Source organism: Petaurus breviceps, unplaced genomic scaffold (assembly GCF_028583685.1).
Source record: "Petaurus breviceps papuanus isolate PSGF00001 unplaced genomic scaffold, PetGlider_PUasm1.0 90383, whole genome shotgun sequence".
In the NCBI taxonomy this organism is placed as follows: domain Eukaryota; kingdom Metazoa; phylum Chordata; class Mammalia; order Diprotodontia; family Petauridae; genus Petaurus; species Petaurus breviceps.
In genome coordinates this window covers 2161768-2182262 of record NW_027187234.1, presented here as the reverse complement: position 1 = coordinate 2182262, position 20495 = coordinate 2161768, and the positions used below count along the sequence as shown (strand labels likewise).

General features: G+C 41.2%; 1 protein-coding gene across 1 annotated transcript; it reads left to right on the top strand.

The window, feature by feature from the left end:
• The first annotated feature begins 3779 nt into the window (after positions 1 to 3779).
• Positions 3780 to 18100, top strand: LOC138177300 (ficolin-2-like). The gene is made up of 9 exons (XM_069108408.1): positions 3780 to 3855; positions 7744 to 7857; positions 10822 to 10875; positions 11710 to 11745; positions 13465 to 13497; positions 13845 to 13972; positions 14623 to 14752; positions 15549 to 15683; positions 17853 to 18100. Exons 1-9 carry the CDS (start codon positions 3780 to 3782, stop codon positions 18098 to 18100), a joined length of 954 nt encoding a protein of 317 aa, XP_068964509.1.
• Positions 18101 to 20495: the final 2395 nt, after the last annotated feature.

Sequence of the window (20495 nt, the reverse complement as noted above, 5' to 3'; positions counted from 1 at the left end):
AGCCTCAGTTTCTTTTCTATAAAATTATAGCAGAAGCCTTAGAAAAATTTAATTCAGACACATTTTCAGATGTTTATGATGTGCAGAGTGATAAGCTAATGACAAGCAATTTGAGTCATGTAGAAGACAGTGGGTTAGCAGTTCAATGTCTAAACTAGGGGTGGAAAATCTGCAGCCTTAAGGCCACATGTGGCCCTCTAGGTCCTTAAGTGCAGCACTTTGACTGAAACAGTCACCTAGTCTATCATAGGTTCCCAAAGTGGGTGATTCCATCCCCTGGAGGGCACTGGACTGATCCAGGGGGAGCAATAGTAGCCTCGTGTGCAATTGGAGTGTGTTAAAGAAAAATTAGGGGGTGGTAGAAAATAAGGAAAGAAAATGAGAGAAAAATATTAAAAAAAAACATTTGTACATGTTTCATCTGTTATGTAACAGAGTTAAAGTTGTAGTGATTATGTTATTTTCCAAATAAACACACGAAATACTAGTTATAAACAATCAGTGGTCAAGTCTGCCAACAGGTCTTAACAAACAGATTAAGGAAACAAGCAGTTCCTTGAGAAGAGTTTTAGGGGTACTCAGGTCAGCAAATGGGTTGCCCACTCACCTGGACATGTGCCTCCTTCTTTCTTCTGGCAAAGGCAAAAGAGAGGGAAAGAAGTGTCAGGAGAATCTTTTTTTTTTCTTCTGCTTTTTGGAGGGCAATTGGGGTTAAGTGACTTGCCCAAGGTCACATGGCTAGTTTTTTTGTGTTAAGTGTTTGAGGTCGGATTTGAACTCAGGTCCTCCTGATTCCAGGGCCGGTGCTCTATTTACTGTGCCACCTAGCTGCCCCATCAGGAGAATCTTTAAGTTGGACCAGACTGTTCTGTTACTTGGATGCTTCCCTTGATGTCTGGTCCAGGCCCTCTTCGCTACTTTGTCCTTGAAGGAAAACAGGGCTCTGACCTTGGTCCTTTAGAGCTCCACTCCTTTAATTCTCCATATTCCCTGAGAGGGTGGGACTGATGAAATTACAGCAGAAGCCAAGCAGTGGGGGCGGCCAGGTGGCTCAGCGAGTAAGAGCACCGGCTCCAGTGTCGGGATGACCTGGGGATCAAATCTGGGCTCAGATACTCAGCACCACACCCAGAAATAACTGGCCGTGTAACCTTGAGCAAGTTACTTAACCCTGATTGCTTTAAAAAAAAAAGAAGCCAAGCAATGAACATGTCACGTCGCCTATGGAAGATATCCATGGGTAGAGCTATAGTCCAGGTAGCTTTTAATGCATTTGGGACCTTACAGTCTGAAGGGTCCCAAATGATAGATACTGTCCCCCCCAATATTAGGGCTGACATGCCAATGTTCTCTTGAAGGTTCTGTGAAACAAGGGGCATTTAAAAGTGCTGTATGTATAATACCACATTGGCTAAACTCTCCAAACTTATAAAACAACATTTCCATGGAGATTATAGGCTGGATTCTCAGGGACCACAGAAGTACACCTTGTAGACTAAGCCCAAGAATGAAACTCTTGAACCAGAACTGAAAATAATGAGTCCAAATGAATGCACTGGTATATTGTGAAGTTATGATTATGGACAAAATATATATATGAGATAAAAATAATGTATATGAGATAATAATAAAGGGTAACATTCTAGGCTCTGCTTTCTCCTTACCAAGGAAATCCTGAAAAGTTCAAAGTTGAGCCACAAACAGAGGATCTAGGAAAATGATATGGTAGTCTTTTAAGAATTTCCTAGTAGTTTATATAGGAAATATCATTTGAGGGGTGGTTAGGTGGCACAGTGAATAGAGCACTGGCCCTGAAGTCAGGAGAACCTGAGTTCAAATTCAGCCTCAGACACTTAACACTTACTAACCATGTCACGTGGGCAAGTCATTTAACCCCAATTGCTCTACTTTTCCCCCTCCAAAAAACAACGGAAAAAATTAAAGAAAATATCACTTGAGTCTCACAATGACCCAGTGAGGTTGATATGCTGAATTTTATTGTTTCCATTTTGTGGATGAGGAAATTGAAACTCCTAAAGATTAAGTGACCTACCTATAATCATACACCTAGTCAGAAGCAGAATTTGAACCCAGGTTTGCCTAAATTCAAGTCTAACACTAGCTATTTACTCTGTATTGCTGCTTCTCCAAAAGAGGTGAACAGAGAGGCAGGAAGGTCTGAATTGGGAGGAAAAGATTAAGTTCCTGCCAATGCTTAAGATCTAATTGTGTAACATGAGGAGGCAAATTTGGGGATTAATCTGGGTTTCTGTACAATTATACAAATGCCCCATTGTGGTATACGTACAAGGACTGTTCTTGTATCCAGGGCCCTAGTTCAATGTAAGGAGGCCAGTGTCTCCTTAAGGTTCTGTCTGGAGCCAGGGGGAGTTTCAGCCCAGCTGGGTTGACCCTTCTGAGGGGTTTTATTGATAACTTGGGGATGAAAATTCTCTTCCCTTTGGAGCACTGGACTCTGTACCATCTTTAGACCCCTAAAGACTCTTTGAACTGGGAAGGCTCCTGGGAGAGAGGGAGCCTGGAGCTCAATCTGCAACAGAGGAGGGGATGTGGGGTGGTCCCAATACCTGATAGGTGCATAAAGTTAGAGGGTGTACTGAAGATGTGTGTTAAGGGGTTGATGCCCAACCAGATGAGCACTTTGAAAAGTCTTTGAATGCCACACAGGATTTTATATTGGATCCCAGAGATGATGGGGGAGCCACTGGAGTAGTAACATGATCAGATTTCTTGCTTTAGGAAGATCATTTTGGTATCTAAGTTGAGGATGAGATGGAGTGGGGAGAGACTTGTGGTAGGCACTGCAATTTCCCAGCCATGACATGATGCAGACCTGCACCAGGGCAGTGACAGTGCCAGAGGAGAGAAGGGGAAGTATTTGAAAGATGCTAGGGAAGTAAAATCAACTAGCAACAGTTTGGATATGGAGGGTCAGGGAGGGTCAGGGACAGTGAGGAGTTACGGAAGATGCCTAAGTTTCACCCCTGGGTAATTGGAAGGGTTGGGATAGTGAAAAGTGGAATGAATTTGTTTTTCTCCTGACTAATGTCAAAGAAGAAATGGTCTTGGAATGACAATCTTTGAGACATACAGGATTTAAGAACTGAATTGGACCTTAGAGGTCATCTAGTCCAATCTCCTCATTATACATTTGAAGAAGCTGATGCCCATAGAGGTTAAGTGAATTGCCTCTTTTCACAAAGGTAGCAACTGAACCCAGGTTCTCTGACTTCAAATTTAGTCTCTTTCCACCGTATCATGATGCTTCTCCTGCCTGCCTAGAAGAGACTGGAGAAACTACATTTGGAAACAATAGCCCACCTGTGACCATTCAGACTAATACTCCTGAGCATAGGACCATAGTTTTAGAGGCATCATTTTCGCATAAGGACTCTGAGGACCAGAGAGGTTGTGACTTGCCCAGTTACCCAGGTTGTCAGTGGCAATGCTGATATTGAAGCTCACATCCTTTGACTTCAGAGTCAACTCTTTTTCCACCTCAGCTCCCTGAGAGGGCCTCTGAGAGAGTATTCCAGAGTCTACTCTGTCAGGAAGGAAGGTGAGGCCAGTTAGACAGGAAGCTGAGGGGTCTAATTTGGGGGACATATAATTCTTGATTACTCAATAAGCAATGTTGGTGCCACAGGAAGGGGAGAAACAAGAGGCTGGGATTAGGGTTGGATTTCTCCTCCCTTTAAGAGTTCGGGATCTTTTCCTGAGGCAAAGAAGAGAGGGGCCAAGATCCCAACAGAGCTGCCATGGAGAAGATTGCCCAGATACTCATATTCCTGTGTGCTAAGGCCTTGACTGTTCAGGCTGCGGAAACATGTCCGGGTGAGTGAAACTCCCAAAGTAGTTTTGGGCATCTGATATTTCTGGGTTTATCACCACAGCCTCAGAGATGCATGTTTAGTTTCCTTATCCATTTTACTGTCAAAGGAAGGGAACTAATATTTTTCTTTTCTTTAAAATTTTTTTCTTCTTTTCTTTAAAATGAAAAAAATAGACTTTTTCATTTAAACATTATTTTAATTTTTTTTTGTTTTTATATTACCTTCATTTCTGAATACCTCTCTCCATTCATTGAGCCATTCTTTGTTGTTGTTCAGTTATGTCCAGCTCTTTGTGACCCCATTTGGGGTTTTCTTGGCAACGATACTGGAGTGGTTTGCCATTTCCTTTTCCAGATCATTTTACAAATGAAGAAACTGAGGCAAACAGGTTTCATTGACTTGTCCTTGGTCACACAGGTGGTAAGTATCTCAGACAGATTTGAACTCAGATCTTTTTGACTTCAAGCCAGCACTCTACCCATTGCACCACCATTTTTAAAAATATGACCTTCATTCCTGAATATTTTTCTCCACTTTTTCTACTCACTGAGCTATTCTTTGTAACAATGATTAAAAAATAAAGAAGGAAAGAAAAGGCGATTTGGCAGAAACCAGTCAACACTTCAATCATATCATCTACCGCATCCAGAGTTCCCTGCTTCTGCAAGGAATCAACTAATCAACAAGCATTTATTAATTATTTGTTATGTGCCACTAAGGATAGAAATACAAAAAAAAATACAAAGGTGGGAAGAAGGTACATTTTCTCAATTTGATTTAGTCTCTTCTAATTTCCCTTGTCTGTGACTGAGAAGTTGAGTAAGTTTATTCTTGATACCTTTTGTGAGTAAATGCCAATTTCCACCTATTCCTCACAACTCATTCACACTCTAGTGTGTCAGTCACTACCTGAACCAAGGGGAGTGAGATCTAGTTCTTACCGAAGATCAAATGTGCTGATTAATTCAGACCATCTCCATTGGCAGAACTCATCTTAATCTTCTCATAGAATCAGGTCAGAGAAACCCACAGAAATCAAATGAGATTTTTGAGCCTATCTGCTGAGCAAATTTTTCTGTTGGACAATTTTAGATTCTAAGAAAATTAGAAATCTTACTATTTCATTTATTTCTATTGTCTCTAGGCAGATAATCTTCAAATTGAGACTCCCCAGTCCAAATTTCTCATCCAGCCTTCAGGTTCATATTTCCAGTTACCTTCTGGGCTGCTCCACTTGGAGATGTCCCAATGTTACCTCAAATTAAACATTCCATCTTCTCTCCTAAGAACATATCACCCCCTCTCCCCAGCCATTTCTGTTAAAGGCACTTCTGTTCTCTTAGACCTTCAAGAGTTGCCTGAAACTTTAGAATTCCCTTTCACTTTTCTCTTTTACCTTCCTTTCCCCCCATATCCACTTAGCAAACCATGTCCTAGGATTTCTTTCCAGAAAGGGCTCCTGGATTCATCTCCTTAATATTTTTATCAATTACTTGGACAAGGGCACAGGTAGAATCCTTTTGGAATTTGAAGATGACTCAAAGCTAGATGGTGTGGCTAACCCACTGACAGATTCAGGATCTAAAAATATCTTTGTAGGCTAGAACATTGGGTTGAATCTGGAGGTCTCAGTGGAGAATAGCACTAGATTTGAACTCAGAAGATGAGTTCAAAGTCTATCTTTGCCACATACTATCTCTCATTTTTGGAAATCATTTAACTTCTTGTATCTTCAGTCTCCTCATCTAGAAAATGGACATTTTCTGAGTTAGATGACCTTTGAGATTCCTTCCTATATATTTCTCCCCCTTTCAGCTCTACTCCTAGAAAAACTTTATTGCCTCTACTTTCTTTCCTCTCACTCCTCAATCTTTTGCAATTATGACTTTTGATCTCATCACTCAACTGAAATTTCTCTCTCCAAAGTTATGGTGGTCTCCAATTGCTAAATCTGATAGTCTTCTCTCAATTCACATCCTTTTTGACCTTTCTGCATTTGAAACTGTTGGCCTCCTCTTCCTGGATACTCTTTTTTTTATCACACTACTGTCTCTTGGTTCTCCTACTCAGCCCCCTTTGCTGACTCAGCACCAGTAACACAAATTCTAATAGATTTACCTGAAGGGTTTGTCCTAAGGTCTCTTTTCTCCCCTTCTCTTGGTGACCTCATCATCTCCCATGGTTTTAACTATCCTATCATCTTTATGCAAGATTACTCACAGATGTATAAATCCAGTCCCAATCTCTTTCCTGAGCTTCATCCCCCCATCACCAATTGTGTATGGGACATTTTAAAGTTGATATCCCATAGACATCTCAAACTCAACATGTCCAAAACAGAACACTGACTTTTCACCTTAAATTACCTGTTTTTCAGACTTTTCTATTTTAGTTCCAAGGTAACCAACCACCATTCTTCCAGTTGCCTGGTTTTTAAGCTTACTATTTTTCTCTGCTCTCACTTTCCCTCATCCCACCAAACCAGATGCTATCTTGACATTCTCATACCAACCATTTCTTTATATTCATAAAACCATGACCTTATCTCCTCCTTCCTCATTTTTAACCAACTGGTCTCTTTGCTGAAAGTCTCTCCCCTCTCTAGTTTATCCTCCATGAAGCTGACAAAGTGATTTTCCTTAAATGACCAGTGGGGCAAAGTAACAAAGAGATGAATTTAGGTTTTGCATCAGGAAAAACTTCCTAACAATTCCAACATGTCATTGGCTGTGTCAAGAGATGTTCCTTCATTGGAGGAATTCAGACAGAGGTTAGATGAAGACCTGACAGATATATTGTAGTAGGGATTTTATTATCATAGAGGTATGGGTTAGATCAAATGGCTACAGAACTTTGCTGTTCTTCACTGGCTCAGACATGATTGGAGTTCACACCTTTATTGAATCACTGCAGGACTGCTACTGCCTTGTCCTCACTGGTCTCCTTGCCTTCAGTTTTCTCCCCTTCAATCCTTCCTATGTTTACCACCATTACCATTACATTAATCTCCCTTTTATCTTTCCTTGCTTTTTTCTTTTCCTCACTTCAACAAGACTCTATTACTTCCCCAAAAAAGCCAGGCTCCTCATCTTGACATCCAAAGCCCCATCTACCTCTCTTAACTTACTTCCTAGTAGTCTCTAACACTTCCCAATGACCCTCACCCATACCAGATTTGTTCATTTGCCTTTCTTTGATCAAGATGCTTGCAATGCTTTCTCTGACCTCTTTCTTCCTTTCTATTCCTCTAGACTCTAAACTTATTCAAGGCCCAACCTAAGACTTACATCAGACCAAATCTTTACTTTGATTTTATTGTGTTTAAGTTCTGAAGGATACCACACTATTTTACACTTAGTTGTATGTTTGCCTTCATTTCACAACTCCTCCAGGGCAAGGCTTATCCAATTCTTTACTCTTTCTAGGAGTTAATAGTTATCAGGAAGACAAGATTGAAAATACACATGAATAAAATCAATATTTACTTTGTATACAAAAGAAAATTATTGTTACAATAGTCAGCATACAATTTGTCAGTTACAATTTGCAGCACTTTCCAATTTAATGTCATTCACATTTATCCCTACAAAAATCCTGTTGGGTAGTAGTGGATAAATGTGGAACTATGTATTAATTAATCAACCAACACTTATTAATTAAACTTCAATCATATGCCAGACTCTGTGCTAGGAGCTAGGAATATCAAAACAAACAAAAAAGACATAAAAAGTCTTCATGAAGTATGTATTAAAACTTATGACTTTTTTTCTTTTTCCTGATATTTTAATTGGGACTAAAAATAAATTGATCGAGGGTAAAACAATGACTTTATACCACTGTATGCCCAATTTAAAAAACATCTGCTAAATTTATGATTCACTCTTTGCAGATGTGAAGATTGTGGGTCTTGGGGCTTCTGAAAAACTCACTATCCTTCAAGGCTGTCCTGGACTTCCCGGAACACCTGGTCCAAAAGGAGAAGTTGGACCTCCAAGAATGATCAGTATTCTTCTGGGAACACAGATATTGTAGAAATTGGGAGAGATATGCTTGTTTGGTGCTCCAGCCCTGGAGAAGGGGATTATTTCCAGAATTCTAGGCACTTTACCTGCATATCATTCTAGTTGATAAAAGGAATTTAGTAATGCTGCTTTAGGTTGTGGTTGCATGAACCAATTGGCCAGGCTTTCTTTGGGCATGGGTAATCAAGTGGGTAAAGATTAGTAAATTTATCTAGTCATTTATCTAATTAGGTTTCTTTTTCCTATAAGGATCTAATGTAATTAAAATGATATAAATAGTAACTTATTTATATTTATATGCATAATGCATGTTATAGGCAATGTGGGGTAGTGGGTAGAAAATTTGACTTTGAAGTCATAAAATCCTATATTCTAGTCCTGCTTCTAAAACATACTGGCTGTGTAACTTTGGGCAAGGTGGCTTAATCTCTCAGTGATTTAGAGGCAATTCTCTAAGATTATAAATTGCAGAAAAGTTGCAAACTTTCACTGATAAAGGGAGTTTTTCACCCTGGAATTTCTTATGTCAATGAAATTGTTGGTCCAGTCCCCAATCCCTATGTGTTGTATATGCTAATTATGCATTATATATTATAGATAACACATTATCTATAATATATATTATGAAAATTTCTCAACTATTTATTTTTTGGGGAAATATCTTCCTTAATATTCTCTTTTTAATTTTAAGAGGACCTTGGTCTAAATACTTTGGTAGACTTTGCTTTCAATTTGCCCAAGCAAAGTTTGTCCCCTTAACTCTTTTATTATGCCCCCCCCTTCCGCTTCATCCCCCCAACACACTCTAAGTTCCAAGCTCCCATTCCTAATATTCCTCATGACTAGGAGAAAAGGTAGAAAAAGTCATTGAGCCATGTGCTATATTTGACCACATCATCTTTCCCAGTGACTTTTTTTTTTTGTTCCATACAGGAGTTACTTTGGCAACCATTCTTCTAAATTACTCACCCCCTGGCCCCATTAAACTCACCTTTTGTGTTCAAATTAATTTGTACTTGTTTTTGAATGGCTAAAGCTTATCTTTTGCTCAAACTATGACTAACCAGTCCCTCAATACCTACCTAGCCCATGAAACTCTCAAACCTGGCCTTCTGCCAGGAACATCTTTGTGATAACAGACACTTTCTTTTTCTGAACATTTTTTTAAAGGCACAAATGAGAAAAATAGAACAGATTTTTTAAAAACCGAGTTGTTTAATGGTTTTCTCCCCAAGAAGGAACAGAGGAGGAGGTAGGACAGGATCATGCAGGTCATAGCATTTTAGAACTCTGGATTAAAAACTGAAGTTCAGTCTGTCTCAACAGAAGGTCCCATTCCTCATCCACATGGCTCATGATATCCAGCAAATAAGAATTCCTGAAAGCCTTATAACTGTGCAAAGAAAATGACTGTGTGGGTGTTGGGTGGGTGAAGGATCATTTCCTGGATGAGCTTTCCTAATATTAAAGGAAGGGACATGTTTTCACAATGATTTTTTCACTTGTTTTCTATTTTCTTCCTTTGTTCAGATTTAAAGAAGGTCCAGAGGAGAACAGGTTGAATAACCTTGATACTCACTCCTATTTTGGAGGACACAGTTTATTTTTACCTTCTTTCCTTTCTTATTTTTGAATTAAATTCATTTTTTATAGGAACAAACATTTTTTCTCCCTCCCACTGACTTCTTGCTCCCCACCCACCACAGCTGAGAAAGAAAAAAAAAGCTTGTAATAAATAAATAAGCATAGGCAAGAAAAACAAAATCCTGCATTGATCATGTCCAAAAACATCTATCTTGTTCTACACCCTGAGTTCATCACCTCTGTCAGGAGGTGTGTCACATGCTTCATCTTTGGTCCTTTGGAATTGTAATTGGTCTTAAGTTTTTCAAAATTATTCAACAATGTTGTTATTACTGAATAAGTTATTTTTGGAGTTCTACTCTTGCTGCCTGCATCATCATCCCAGGCTTTTCTGGAACCATTTCTTTAGATTGTAAGCTCTCTGAGGTTAGGGACTGTTTTAGTCTCTCTTTGTATCCCCAACACTTAATTCAGTGCCTGGCACATAGTAGGAACTTAATAAATGTTTGTTGATTGATGGATTCCTATAGTGCAATATTATTGTGTCCTAGACCCCTTTGGCAGTTTGCTGATGCCTTTTCTTAGAATAAAGTTTTTAAAAATCTTTTCCTTGTGATAAGCACCTTCTTAGTTTCCAGTTCTTTGCTGTTACGAAAAAAGCAGCTAAAGATATTTTTGTGCATTTGGCCTCCCAGTGACCCTAAATTTGGGGTTTTATTATGGTTTCAAAGCAAACTTTTCCCTATCTGGCCTTGCACAGGACATCTATACAGGAAAGGGGACCAGATGTGGGGAGGAGGAGGAGAAGGTAGCCAAGGAAAAGCTATCTGATGTTTACTTTCTTTATGATTGGTGGATGAGAAAAGAGATTTAAGCAGAAAAACAAAACTTGAGAACCAAGGACTTTTATTCAAAGGTCCCTTCCTGTTGAATCAAAGATCATGTGATTGGACTTCCCCATTTTATGGATGAGGAAACTGAGGCCAAGAGAGGTTAAGTGCCTTGTAGAAGGTTGTTAAGGGGCAGAACCAGTACTCAAGTCCTCTTTCTTCAAATCCAGGCTTTTTTTCTATTGAGTCACATATAAGGTAATAGAACCAGTATAGGATTTGGGCCTTTCAAGTTTATTCTTAGGCCAGTAATATAATTGCTATTTATAGTAGACAATACAAACCTGATTTTCAGCAAGCTAGTAAAACCATTGGGGGCTGCTGAACACTTAGGAGAGTAAACATGGAAACCTCAGGGACTGGACTGGAGAGGTGAACTGTTGGAATGCTGGAGGGAATGGAGCTTAGAGGAGTTGGTCAGTACTTTTGGGGAGACATTTTTTTTAGCATTTGTCTTTTTGGTATTTATAGGGGAAAGAGGACACCCTGGGAACCCAGGAGAGTCAGGACCGCAGGGTCCCAAAGGTAAGAGGGACAGAATGGAAGACAAATAATCTCTGGTGAGACCTCAATGTCTTTTTGGGGGCATTCTGGGAAGATGACAGAGTAGGTCAGAAATTTCCAGGCTTTCCAGATTTCCTTCACAATCAGAAAATCTTCATGAAATGAACATAGTGTAGCAAAAATAAAAGGGTAAAGCAGTTGTCTTCCTAAGACAGCTTGAAGTGTAGACACCTCTAGGCCATGTTTCTTTTGAACTGCAGCAGTAAGGGAGATTTCCTTAACGTCCACCCTGGATTCTTTGTTCCTAGAGACCCAATTTCTCTCAGATGGGAAAAACATCCCTGTTCTAGGCCCAGAGGCTCATATAACTGGTAGATCTCTAGAACAAAAACCCCAGGCTTCAGTTTTCCCCCAGAGCCCAGACTTGGAAAATTTTGCAAACCAGGAAACAAAGCTGTGACAAACAGAACCCCCTGTCTTTTCCCCCTAACTTACTCTGGTGATCCAGGTATATGACAAAAGGAACCACCATCTAACCTAGCTAACAAGCTTCCAGAAAGCAAGCTGTGTTTAAGTCTGTGGAAATGAAGACTCTGGATGCAAGACTCATTGGGATGTGTCTCAGGTTATCTCAGTAGTCAGGGACAATCTCTTTAGGTCTATAGTCAATTCCTACTGTGGTTAACTGTCTCCATCTCCACTCAGAAAATGGCCAGTGCCAAGTTGTTTGTTACATTCAGAAAATAGCCAATACCAATTGTGCTGTTACTTTTCTGCAATCTCCCGAGTTGGATCCTTATAAGAGGTTGTAATCTTGGGTTATTTATTTAATTATGAATCAATTTCCATCTCTAGGAGAAAAAGGAGATCCTGGGATGCCTGGAAGAATAGGTAAGGCTCTATTTCTATGGGTCTGTGATTCTATTACCTGTCTTCTGGTTTATACCAGGACCAATCAGTCCTATATTTGAAATATTGAAATATTTAAAATATTGAAATAGGCATTAAGGTTAGACCTGAAGAATTTTCCATGATAAGGATTCTAAGATGTAGTAATACATTACTGAAGGAGCTTTTTAAAAATAAAAACACTAAGAAATGCCATGCCTAGAAGTAGGGGGTGTGCTCTAGGTAGAGCAGATTTCGACAGGGGGGATTATAATTATCCCCATTACAAAGACAAAATGAAAGGCACTCTCTTTCCTCTATGAGTTTATTTATGTTCTCTGGGAGGGAGATATAACATGGAAACAGATAAATATATACATAACAATAATAGCTAATATTTATATAGTGATTTAAGGTTTGTAAAGAACTTTACAAATGTCTCATTTGATTCACACAATCCTGAGAAACAGGAGCATTTATTATTGTTACCCCCGTTGTATAGATTAGGAAACTGAAGACAAGAAGGGTTCAGTGATTTTCCCAGAGTCACACATCTAGTATCTGAAGCTGAATTTGAACTCAAATCATTCTGTCTCCAAGTCCAACACGATCTACCATCGTGTCCCTCGTTTGAGGGGAGAGAGAACGCTAACAGTTTTCCCAGACGGTGTTCATCCTGGGCATAGAGCTGTCTTTGTGTGTATGCAGAGAGATGAAGGGGGACATAGATCACCTTTAGCCTTGGGAATAACTGCGATGATAAAATGTTACGGTGGAAGAGAAACAACCCTGAGATCATGGTGTCCTCTTTGTCTAAAGGATAAAAAGACAAGACCTGGGGACCTCCTTATATAGTTCTATCCTCTGATACTGGCAATATTACTGAGTTGGGAGAGGGCAGGAACAATTGGGAACAAAACCGCCCTGATCCCCTCATACTTAGCCTGGGACTCTGCAGTGGTGGTGGTGGTGGTTCTTAGGTTGTTTTTCAGTCATGTCCTACTCTTCATGACCCCATTTGGGGTTTTATTGGCAAAGATACTGGAGAAATTTGACATTTCCTTCTCCAGCTCATTCTACAGGTGAGGAATTGAGGCAAACAGGGTTAAGTGACTTGCTCACGGTTACACAATTAGTAAGTATCTGAAGTCAGATTTGAACTCAGTAAGATAAGTCTTCCTGACTTTAGTCCTGGCAGTCTATTCACTGCTCCACCTAGCTACGCTGACACCTGTATTAGTGTAGAAATCCTGTTGTGAAAATAACATTGGAATCAGGGTACAAGATTGGACAGTGGAAAGACTACTCTTCCTGGAATTAGAGGACTAGAATTTGGAGTCTGGAATCTGGTCTGAAGTAATGAAGACCTGAGTTCAAATCCAGCCTCACTTACTAGCTGGGCAAGTCATTTAATCTCTATCTGCCTTACTTTCTTCATTTGTAAAATGTAATAATAGCAACTACCTCTCAGGGTTGGTATGAGGTTAAGATGAAATAATATTTTTAAAGTGCTTTGCAAATCTTAAGACACTATATAAATGCTTGCTATTATTATCTAAATTTTGCCTCTCCTCAGTGCCCTGTTCATAGTAGGTCCTTAATAAATGTCTGGTGCATTGCATTTTGTTATTATATTGTATTGTATGTAGTTGTAGCCTAAAAACAAAATGTCAATGAGGGTCCTGATTTCCAAGCATTTGATTATTTTCTTCCCTTGTATAGGTGAGGAGCTGGAAACTCAGCTGTGCAAGAAAGGTGATTGCTTCTGCTGACTTCCTACCCCTCCACTTGACCCAGGGGCTCCTTTTCTCACTGCTCATGCCCAGGGCCAGAAGGTTCAGATTTGTCCAGTTCCTCTTTATTTCCAGAGGAGAACCAGCCTAAATTTCCTCAGGGCTTAGGGAACTCAGAGACTCTGTCAGCCTATTTCTTCCACCACCCAAAGGCATGTGAGAGCAAGTACCACTCCCCCATACCTGCTCATTCTCCCCTCCCACCTTTCCACTGCCAGGGGTTTCCCAGTGGCATCCAAAGTTGGAGTGGCAGGGGATCTGGAACAGGTGGTCTTGTCCCTGTCCATTTCTTACCCTTTGTCTCTCCAGGGGCAAGAAATTGTAAGGAGCTGCTGGGTAAAGGGAATACCCTCAGTGGCTGGTATACTATCTACCTCTCTGACTGCAAATCTCTGACTGTGCTGTGTGACATGAACACTGATGGAGGGGGCTGGACTGTAAGTATGGGCCCAGCTCTTCCAGGGCATCTGTGCTGCTGCCCTGGATTTCTGCTTCTGCTGAAGCTTACTCTCCCTGCCCCCTGTCCCTCAGGAAACAGATGCTTCTAAGAGAGTCAAGTTTGCAGTTCTGATCTGGAGTCTCAGTTCTGACCCTACCCACATCCAAACACCCAGGCTAGCCTGCTTGTCTCAGCAACACTGGTCTGAAGGGGAAGGGGGAGGAGGGCAAGAGGAGGTTTCCATAGTCATTGTGGGGAGGGAATCAGGGATCACCTTAAGGGAATGCTTGGGGCTGAGCCTGGCCCCACAGTGGATAGAGCCAGCTTGGGCCGAGGGCTACAATCATCAACTTTAGGGAACCCAGCGGAACCATTGCCTTTTTGGGATGATCCAAGCTATGTCTCAGCCTGGTGTAGCTGTGCTCTGAGGAGACAGGCAATCATCTCATGTGAGGGTGGGGAATTGTACCTTATTGGAGGGTTCTATTGGATTGGGTTCCTGGACCTTGCTTTTGGGAGACCAATGAACAGCTCATGTTAGTGGTATCAGGTGCTTCCATTTTTATCCTGTCCTTGGGAGGGAGAGGGGAAGAGGGAAGCAGGAACACTTATTTGGGGTTGGGGGGAGGTGCTTCCATTTTTCCACAGGTTTTCCAGAGACGGGCTGATGGGTCTGTGAACTTTTTCCGATCCTGGGCCGCTTACAAGAAAGGCTTTGGCAGCAGACTGGGGGAATTTTGGCTGGGAAATGATAATCTTCACTTGCTGACAGTTCAGGGTGAGGTTCCAGGGTCTGGAGGGAAAGCAACAGTTCTGGTAGTACTGCCTCGTTTCCCTTCTCTTCCTGGGTTTGGAATGGGGAAGACTTTGGGTCCATACGCTCCTCCCAGATCAGTAGGAGCCTGGAGAAGTCATGGGACAACTGCATTCTGGGAAACTCCTTAGTGAAGCCAGGTGGTCCTGATAAGCTTTGGGGAATGGATATCCTTGCTAACTTAAGTGCAAAGACTGGGCTTAGTCAGGCCAAAGGCAGACCAGGCAAGTGGCTGTCTGAGGCAAAACATGTATGGAGACAAAACAAGGAATATAATTTAATGCTTTAAAAAATAAATGCAAATATTTTAGCTACAGAAAATTCTGCCTTCAGGGACCTAGGCTGTAGTTGTCTCCTCTATTACAGTGAAGACCGGGATGTTTCTCATCCTGTGGACATTAATGCATGAGATACAGTTTTCAAATCTGATCTAAGATGCCTAAGTGTCTTATAGTTCTGGGATTGAGGTTTGGCAAGACATTGAGGGATATGGAGTGACCCACTAGAGTTTTCAACTTTACTGCAACATAAGATCTGTCCTTATTTCCTATGCTGTGAGCCAGGGGCTCTCCAAATGTTCTAGGTCTGGTGAGGGGTGATAATCCAAAAGGAATAGAAGATGCTAAGGAGGGAAAGGGTTCCCTTTTAAAAGCTACGCTATGCTTAATCCCAGGAACCTAAGGTCTCTTCCCCCTACCGCCACCCACCCTTGGCAGCATGAGGCATGGTAGGTGAGGTGCTGTCCAACTTTCTCACTTAGATAACAGTGAACTCCGAATTGACCTCCAAGACTTTGACCACAATCACCACTTTGCCAAGTATAGGTCATTCCAGGTTGCTGGGGAGACTGAGAACTACAGACTGAGTCTGGGGGCCTTTGTGGATGGAAATGCAGGTGGGTGAAGGATTGATCCATAATTCTACAGGGGAGAGAAAAATCAAGGAATGGTAGAGAATTATGGAACACAACACATAATGACCCTGAGGATCATTGTGAAAATTTGTAAATATGGGAAGGATCTATGATTTCTTTAGTTTGGGGACTCTCTCCACCAACACTGATTGCCACGCTGTATATAATATAATAGGTATGTCCTAGGGAGTTGTTTGATGTCTACCAGTGTTTAAACGACTTGCCCTGGGTCACACTAATGGCAAGTATCAGAGGAAGGGTTTGAACTGAAGTTTTTTGAATTGTAAGCTCATTACTCAATCCATCCCACAATTATAATGATAATAACTTTTCATTGCTTAAAGTACACAAATGTCTTATCCCAGCTCTGGTCAACTAACCAGAGTCAAGTCTCTTCATTACTACTTTTAATTTTTGGAGCAGTTTTTCACCTAATGTACCATGCCTTTTGATTTGTTTCAGCAAAGTGTTAGGGGAGATTTAAACATAAATAAGACACAATTCCTGCTCTTAGGGAATTTCTAGTATAGGGGTGGGGAACCTGCAGCCTTAAGGCCACATGTGGCCTTCTAAATCTTTAATAAATCCTTGTTCTGTGAAATTTGGAGTCAGTCAGAGGGCCATACTTAAGGACCTAGAGGACCACATGTAACCTCAAGGCTGCAGGTTCCCCACCCCTGGCATAGAGTTACTCATGAAAGGGTCATGGTAGAGAAAGTCTTGTGGAGATTCAGTGGATCCTGGAGAGAAATGAAGACATGGTTGGCTTGAGCCTCCTCCTTAAATTGGAGGGTCTGGGAAGAACCAGCCAATCAGAGGGAGGAGCCGGAGGCAGGGGGTGAAGGGCACTTCCAGTGTGAGACATAGTACAGGAATGGAGACTGCTCCTGATTTCATTGATATAGGGAGCTCCTGGATGATGAAACTCCCACCAATGCAGGTCAACAGCTTCTCTGAAACTTCTAGGCTTAAGAGAGTTACCTAGCTAGGTTAAGTGACTTGTTCAGGGTGACATTTGTCAGAGGGAAGACACCAACTCATGTCATCCTCACTCAGAGGTCAGTTATCTATTGACTATGCCACATTGCCTCTGAAACTTTGGGCAAACAAGGACAAAAGACATAGGTTTTTTTTTTGCTTTTTTTTGAGGGGGGAGGGCAGGGCAATTGGGGTTAAGTGACTTGCCCAAGGTCACAAAGCTAGTAAGTGTTAAGTGTCTGTGGCTGGATTTGAACTCAGGTGCTCCTGACTCCAGGGCCAGTGCTCTATTCACTGTGCCACCTAGCTGCCCCAAGGACCTTACCTTCTACAAAATAAAATACAGTAGGTGGGTTAGAGAGATTCTAACAATTCTATTTGCACAAGATTTCTGTGGGGTTTATAGGGCATGTAGTATCATGCCCATTTTACAGATGAGAATATGAAAGTCTAGGGAGAGCATGAAACTTCCTGACAAATGGCCAGTAAATAGAAAAGTTGACATCAAAACATGACATGGCAAAAAAATCAAATCATGATTCTTAGCCCAGGGTTTTTTTTTAAACCACCTATCATTGCAAAATTCTCTGTTTCCTAATTTCATCTGGGGCTATATAACACGCTGTACTCTTTAAGAAGGAGCTCAGTACATAATTCAGCAAAGCCATCAGAATCCCTTCCCCAAACTCCTCAGGACGGGTCAGCGATTCATTGACTTTGTCCACCTTTGTTCCTTATCCTTCTTTTTCCCTGGGACAAACCATCTCTAGGATTTCCCGCATTACAGTTTCGACGTATTGCAGGCTGACATGAGAAGTTAAATGGAAATTTGGGGGGAGTTTTGTGGAAGCCACAGATGATATAGAAATAGTTTAGAAACTCATAAATGCATAAAATATATGTATAGTATTGTATAATGCAGCCTATGACCAAATATTTAACTCCAATTTTACAAGAAGGTACTGTAAACACCCCATAAAAGGAAAAGAAAAAATATCAGACTTCTTCTGTGGTATGAAGGGAGGACCAAAAAATTTTATTTGGATTTTCCAGATGGGAGAACTATACCCCTACCTCCCTACCTCCCCCCAGATGTGGAAGGGATAGCTGTCCTGCACGTTACTTACTTTGGGAAATGACCTATCTGTATTTGCTAACGATGGCTTCCTGCAGGTGACTCTCTGATGTATCACAACAACTTTGGCTTCACTACCAGAGACCGGGACAATGATGCATATGAGGGCAACTGTGCCATGACCTACCAGGGGGCCTGGTGGTACAACGATTGCCACTTGTCCAACCTCAATGGTCAGTACCTGAGAGGGCCCCATGAGAGCCCGGCTGATGGAATCAACTGGAAGACAGGTCATGGGGACAACTACTCCTACAAAGTGTGCGAGATGAAGCTTCGGCCCACTTAGCTCTCAGTGGGATGGCAGGTTCTCTGGGAGTCCTCCCAGTGATCTGGAATGTGGTCAGGAGAAAATAGATAGATTCCCGCGGCCCAGAAAGGAGAGATAGCATCATTACCTAGATTTTCACCCTGAATGGCTATGCCCCCTGAGATAAGTGAATGAAAAAAACATTTATTAAGCGCTTTCTATGGGCAAAGCAATATATTAGGAAGAAGGGAAAGGAGATGACTGAATTCCACTCCAACATGTTATCCTGCAATAAGTCCAGGGACCCTTGAGCCTTCTCTCCTTGACCTTCATTTATACTCACATGCATCTAAGATAGGTCTTCTTTGTGCCTTGTCGTCCTCACTGGATCACTGCTGACAGGCTGAAGAATAATGGGGACATCAAATGCTAGGTATCAGCAGGCTCTGTCTATTATTCAAAGCTTCCTTGAAAATCTGGGTCATCTTGGAAATTTTTAGCTTTTATTCTCAGAGGATTATTGTTTTAATATTTAATAAAAATATAAAAGCATCCAACTTTTTACTGAAATATAAGAAGAAAAAATATTTTTCTCACAGAAAGAAAGCTGCTGTTATTTTTCTACAAAGGAAAAAAAGGGAAAGGGAGTTTGGCCTCTTTCCCCAAGTTTCAGTGCGCCTTTTTAGATTCTTCTGGGGCTCAGGCTGAGGAGAGAAAAGAGACTCTTTAACTGGCCAGTGTAGCTTACCCTGAAACCCGTTCTTAGCTGAGTGGCTCATGGCTCTCCTTCCATCCCTTCTTTTCCCTAACAGAATCTGGAGACACTTTCACACTGGCTTCATCTCCTTCTCCCTACAACCTCAACACACACAAAAGGTCTGATGACCTAATGTAACTTCAGGGTTGTACTGTGGGGATGAGTGGGAGCAGACATTCTATGGAGCTGGCTGTAGGGAGCAGAAGCAAACAAATTGACAGAAGTTATAGGGAGGTAGCTTTGGGCTTGAAATAGGAAGAAAAAAATTTTTGGTGTGACGTAATTAGGGTTAAGTGACTTGTTCAGGGCCACACAGCTAGTAAGTGTCAAGTGTCTGAGGCTAGGTTTGAACTCAGGTCCTCCTGACTCCAGAACTAGTGCCCCAGAATTTTTTTTAATAATGAGGATTTTCCAGCAGTGGAACTAACCACTTCATAATAATAATAATTATGCTAGCATTTATATAGTGCTTTAAGGTTTTCAAAGTACCTTACATTAAGTTATCTTGTTTTATCCTCATAACAATCTCATGAAGCAGGTGCTATTATCCCCATTTTATACTTTTAGAAGGTGAGGCAGATAGAGGTTAAGTGAATTGCTCAGGATTACATACCTAATAGTCAACAAACATTTATTAAACATCTTCTATGTGCCATATACTGTACTAAGTACTGGGGATATAAAGATAAAAAGATTTCATTTTTGGAGGCAATTAGGGTGACTTTCACAGGGTCACACAACTTAGTAAGTGTCTGAGGCTGGATTTGAACTCAGGATGATGAGTCTTCTTCACTCCAGGCACAGTGCTTTATCTACTATACCACCTACCTGCTCGAAGATAAAAGAATTTCAAGGCGCTCACAGTCTAATAGGGGAGATTACATGTAAACAAGTTATATACAGGATAAATTGAAAATAGTCTACAGAGGGGAGGCAAGAGATTTAAGAGGGATTATGGGAAAGGCTGCTTATAGAAGGTGAGGTTTTAATTGGGACTTGAAGGAAGCCAGGGAAGTCAGGAAGCAGAGATGAGGTGGGAGAACATTCCAAACATGGGAAACAGTCAATGAAGATGCTGGGAGCTAAGAGATGGAGTGTCCATAGGAACAGGAAGGAGGCCAGTGTCACTAAATCAAAGGGCAGATAAGGGAGTAGAAGGTACAAAGACTGGAAAAGTTGGAAGGGATTAGTTTATGAAGGGCTTTGAACACCGAAGAGAGGATTTTATATTTGATTCTGTAGGTGATATAAGCTACAGAATCTGAGGTAGAATTTGAACTCAAGTCTTTCTGTCTCCAAGTCCAGCATCTATCCACTGTATCCGCCAGCTGCTTGGGTAGCAATCTACTGCAGTGGTGATCTCTCTTGTCACTGGAAATATTTGAGCAGAGGTTCAATGTGGCTGTGGATGATTTTGAGGGACTTCCTGCAAGCAGTGGGAGGTTGTACTAGATGACCTCTGAGGTCCCTTCCAAGTGTTTAGATTCTAAAATCTTTTATTCTGTGAGGAATGTAGAGTCACTGGAGGGATGAAGGAGGAAGAATGAAAGAGTAGGGACAGAAGGGAAGGAGTGATGCTAATAGGGGAGTTAGTGAGCACAGATGGATATCTAGGAGGAGACATAGAATAATAGAGAGAGAGAGAGAGAGAGAGAGAGAGAGAGAGAGAGAGAGAGA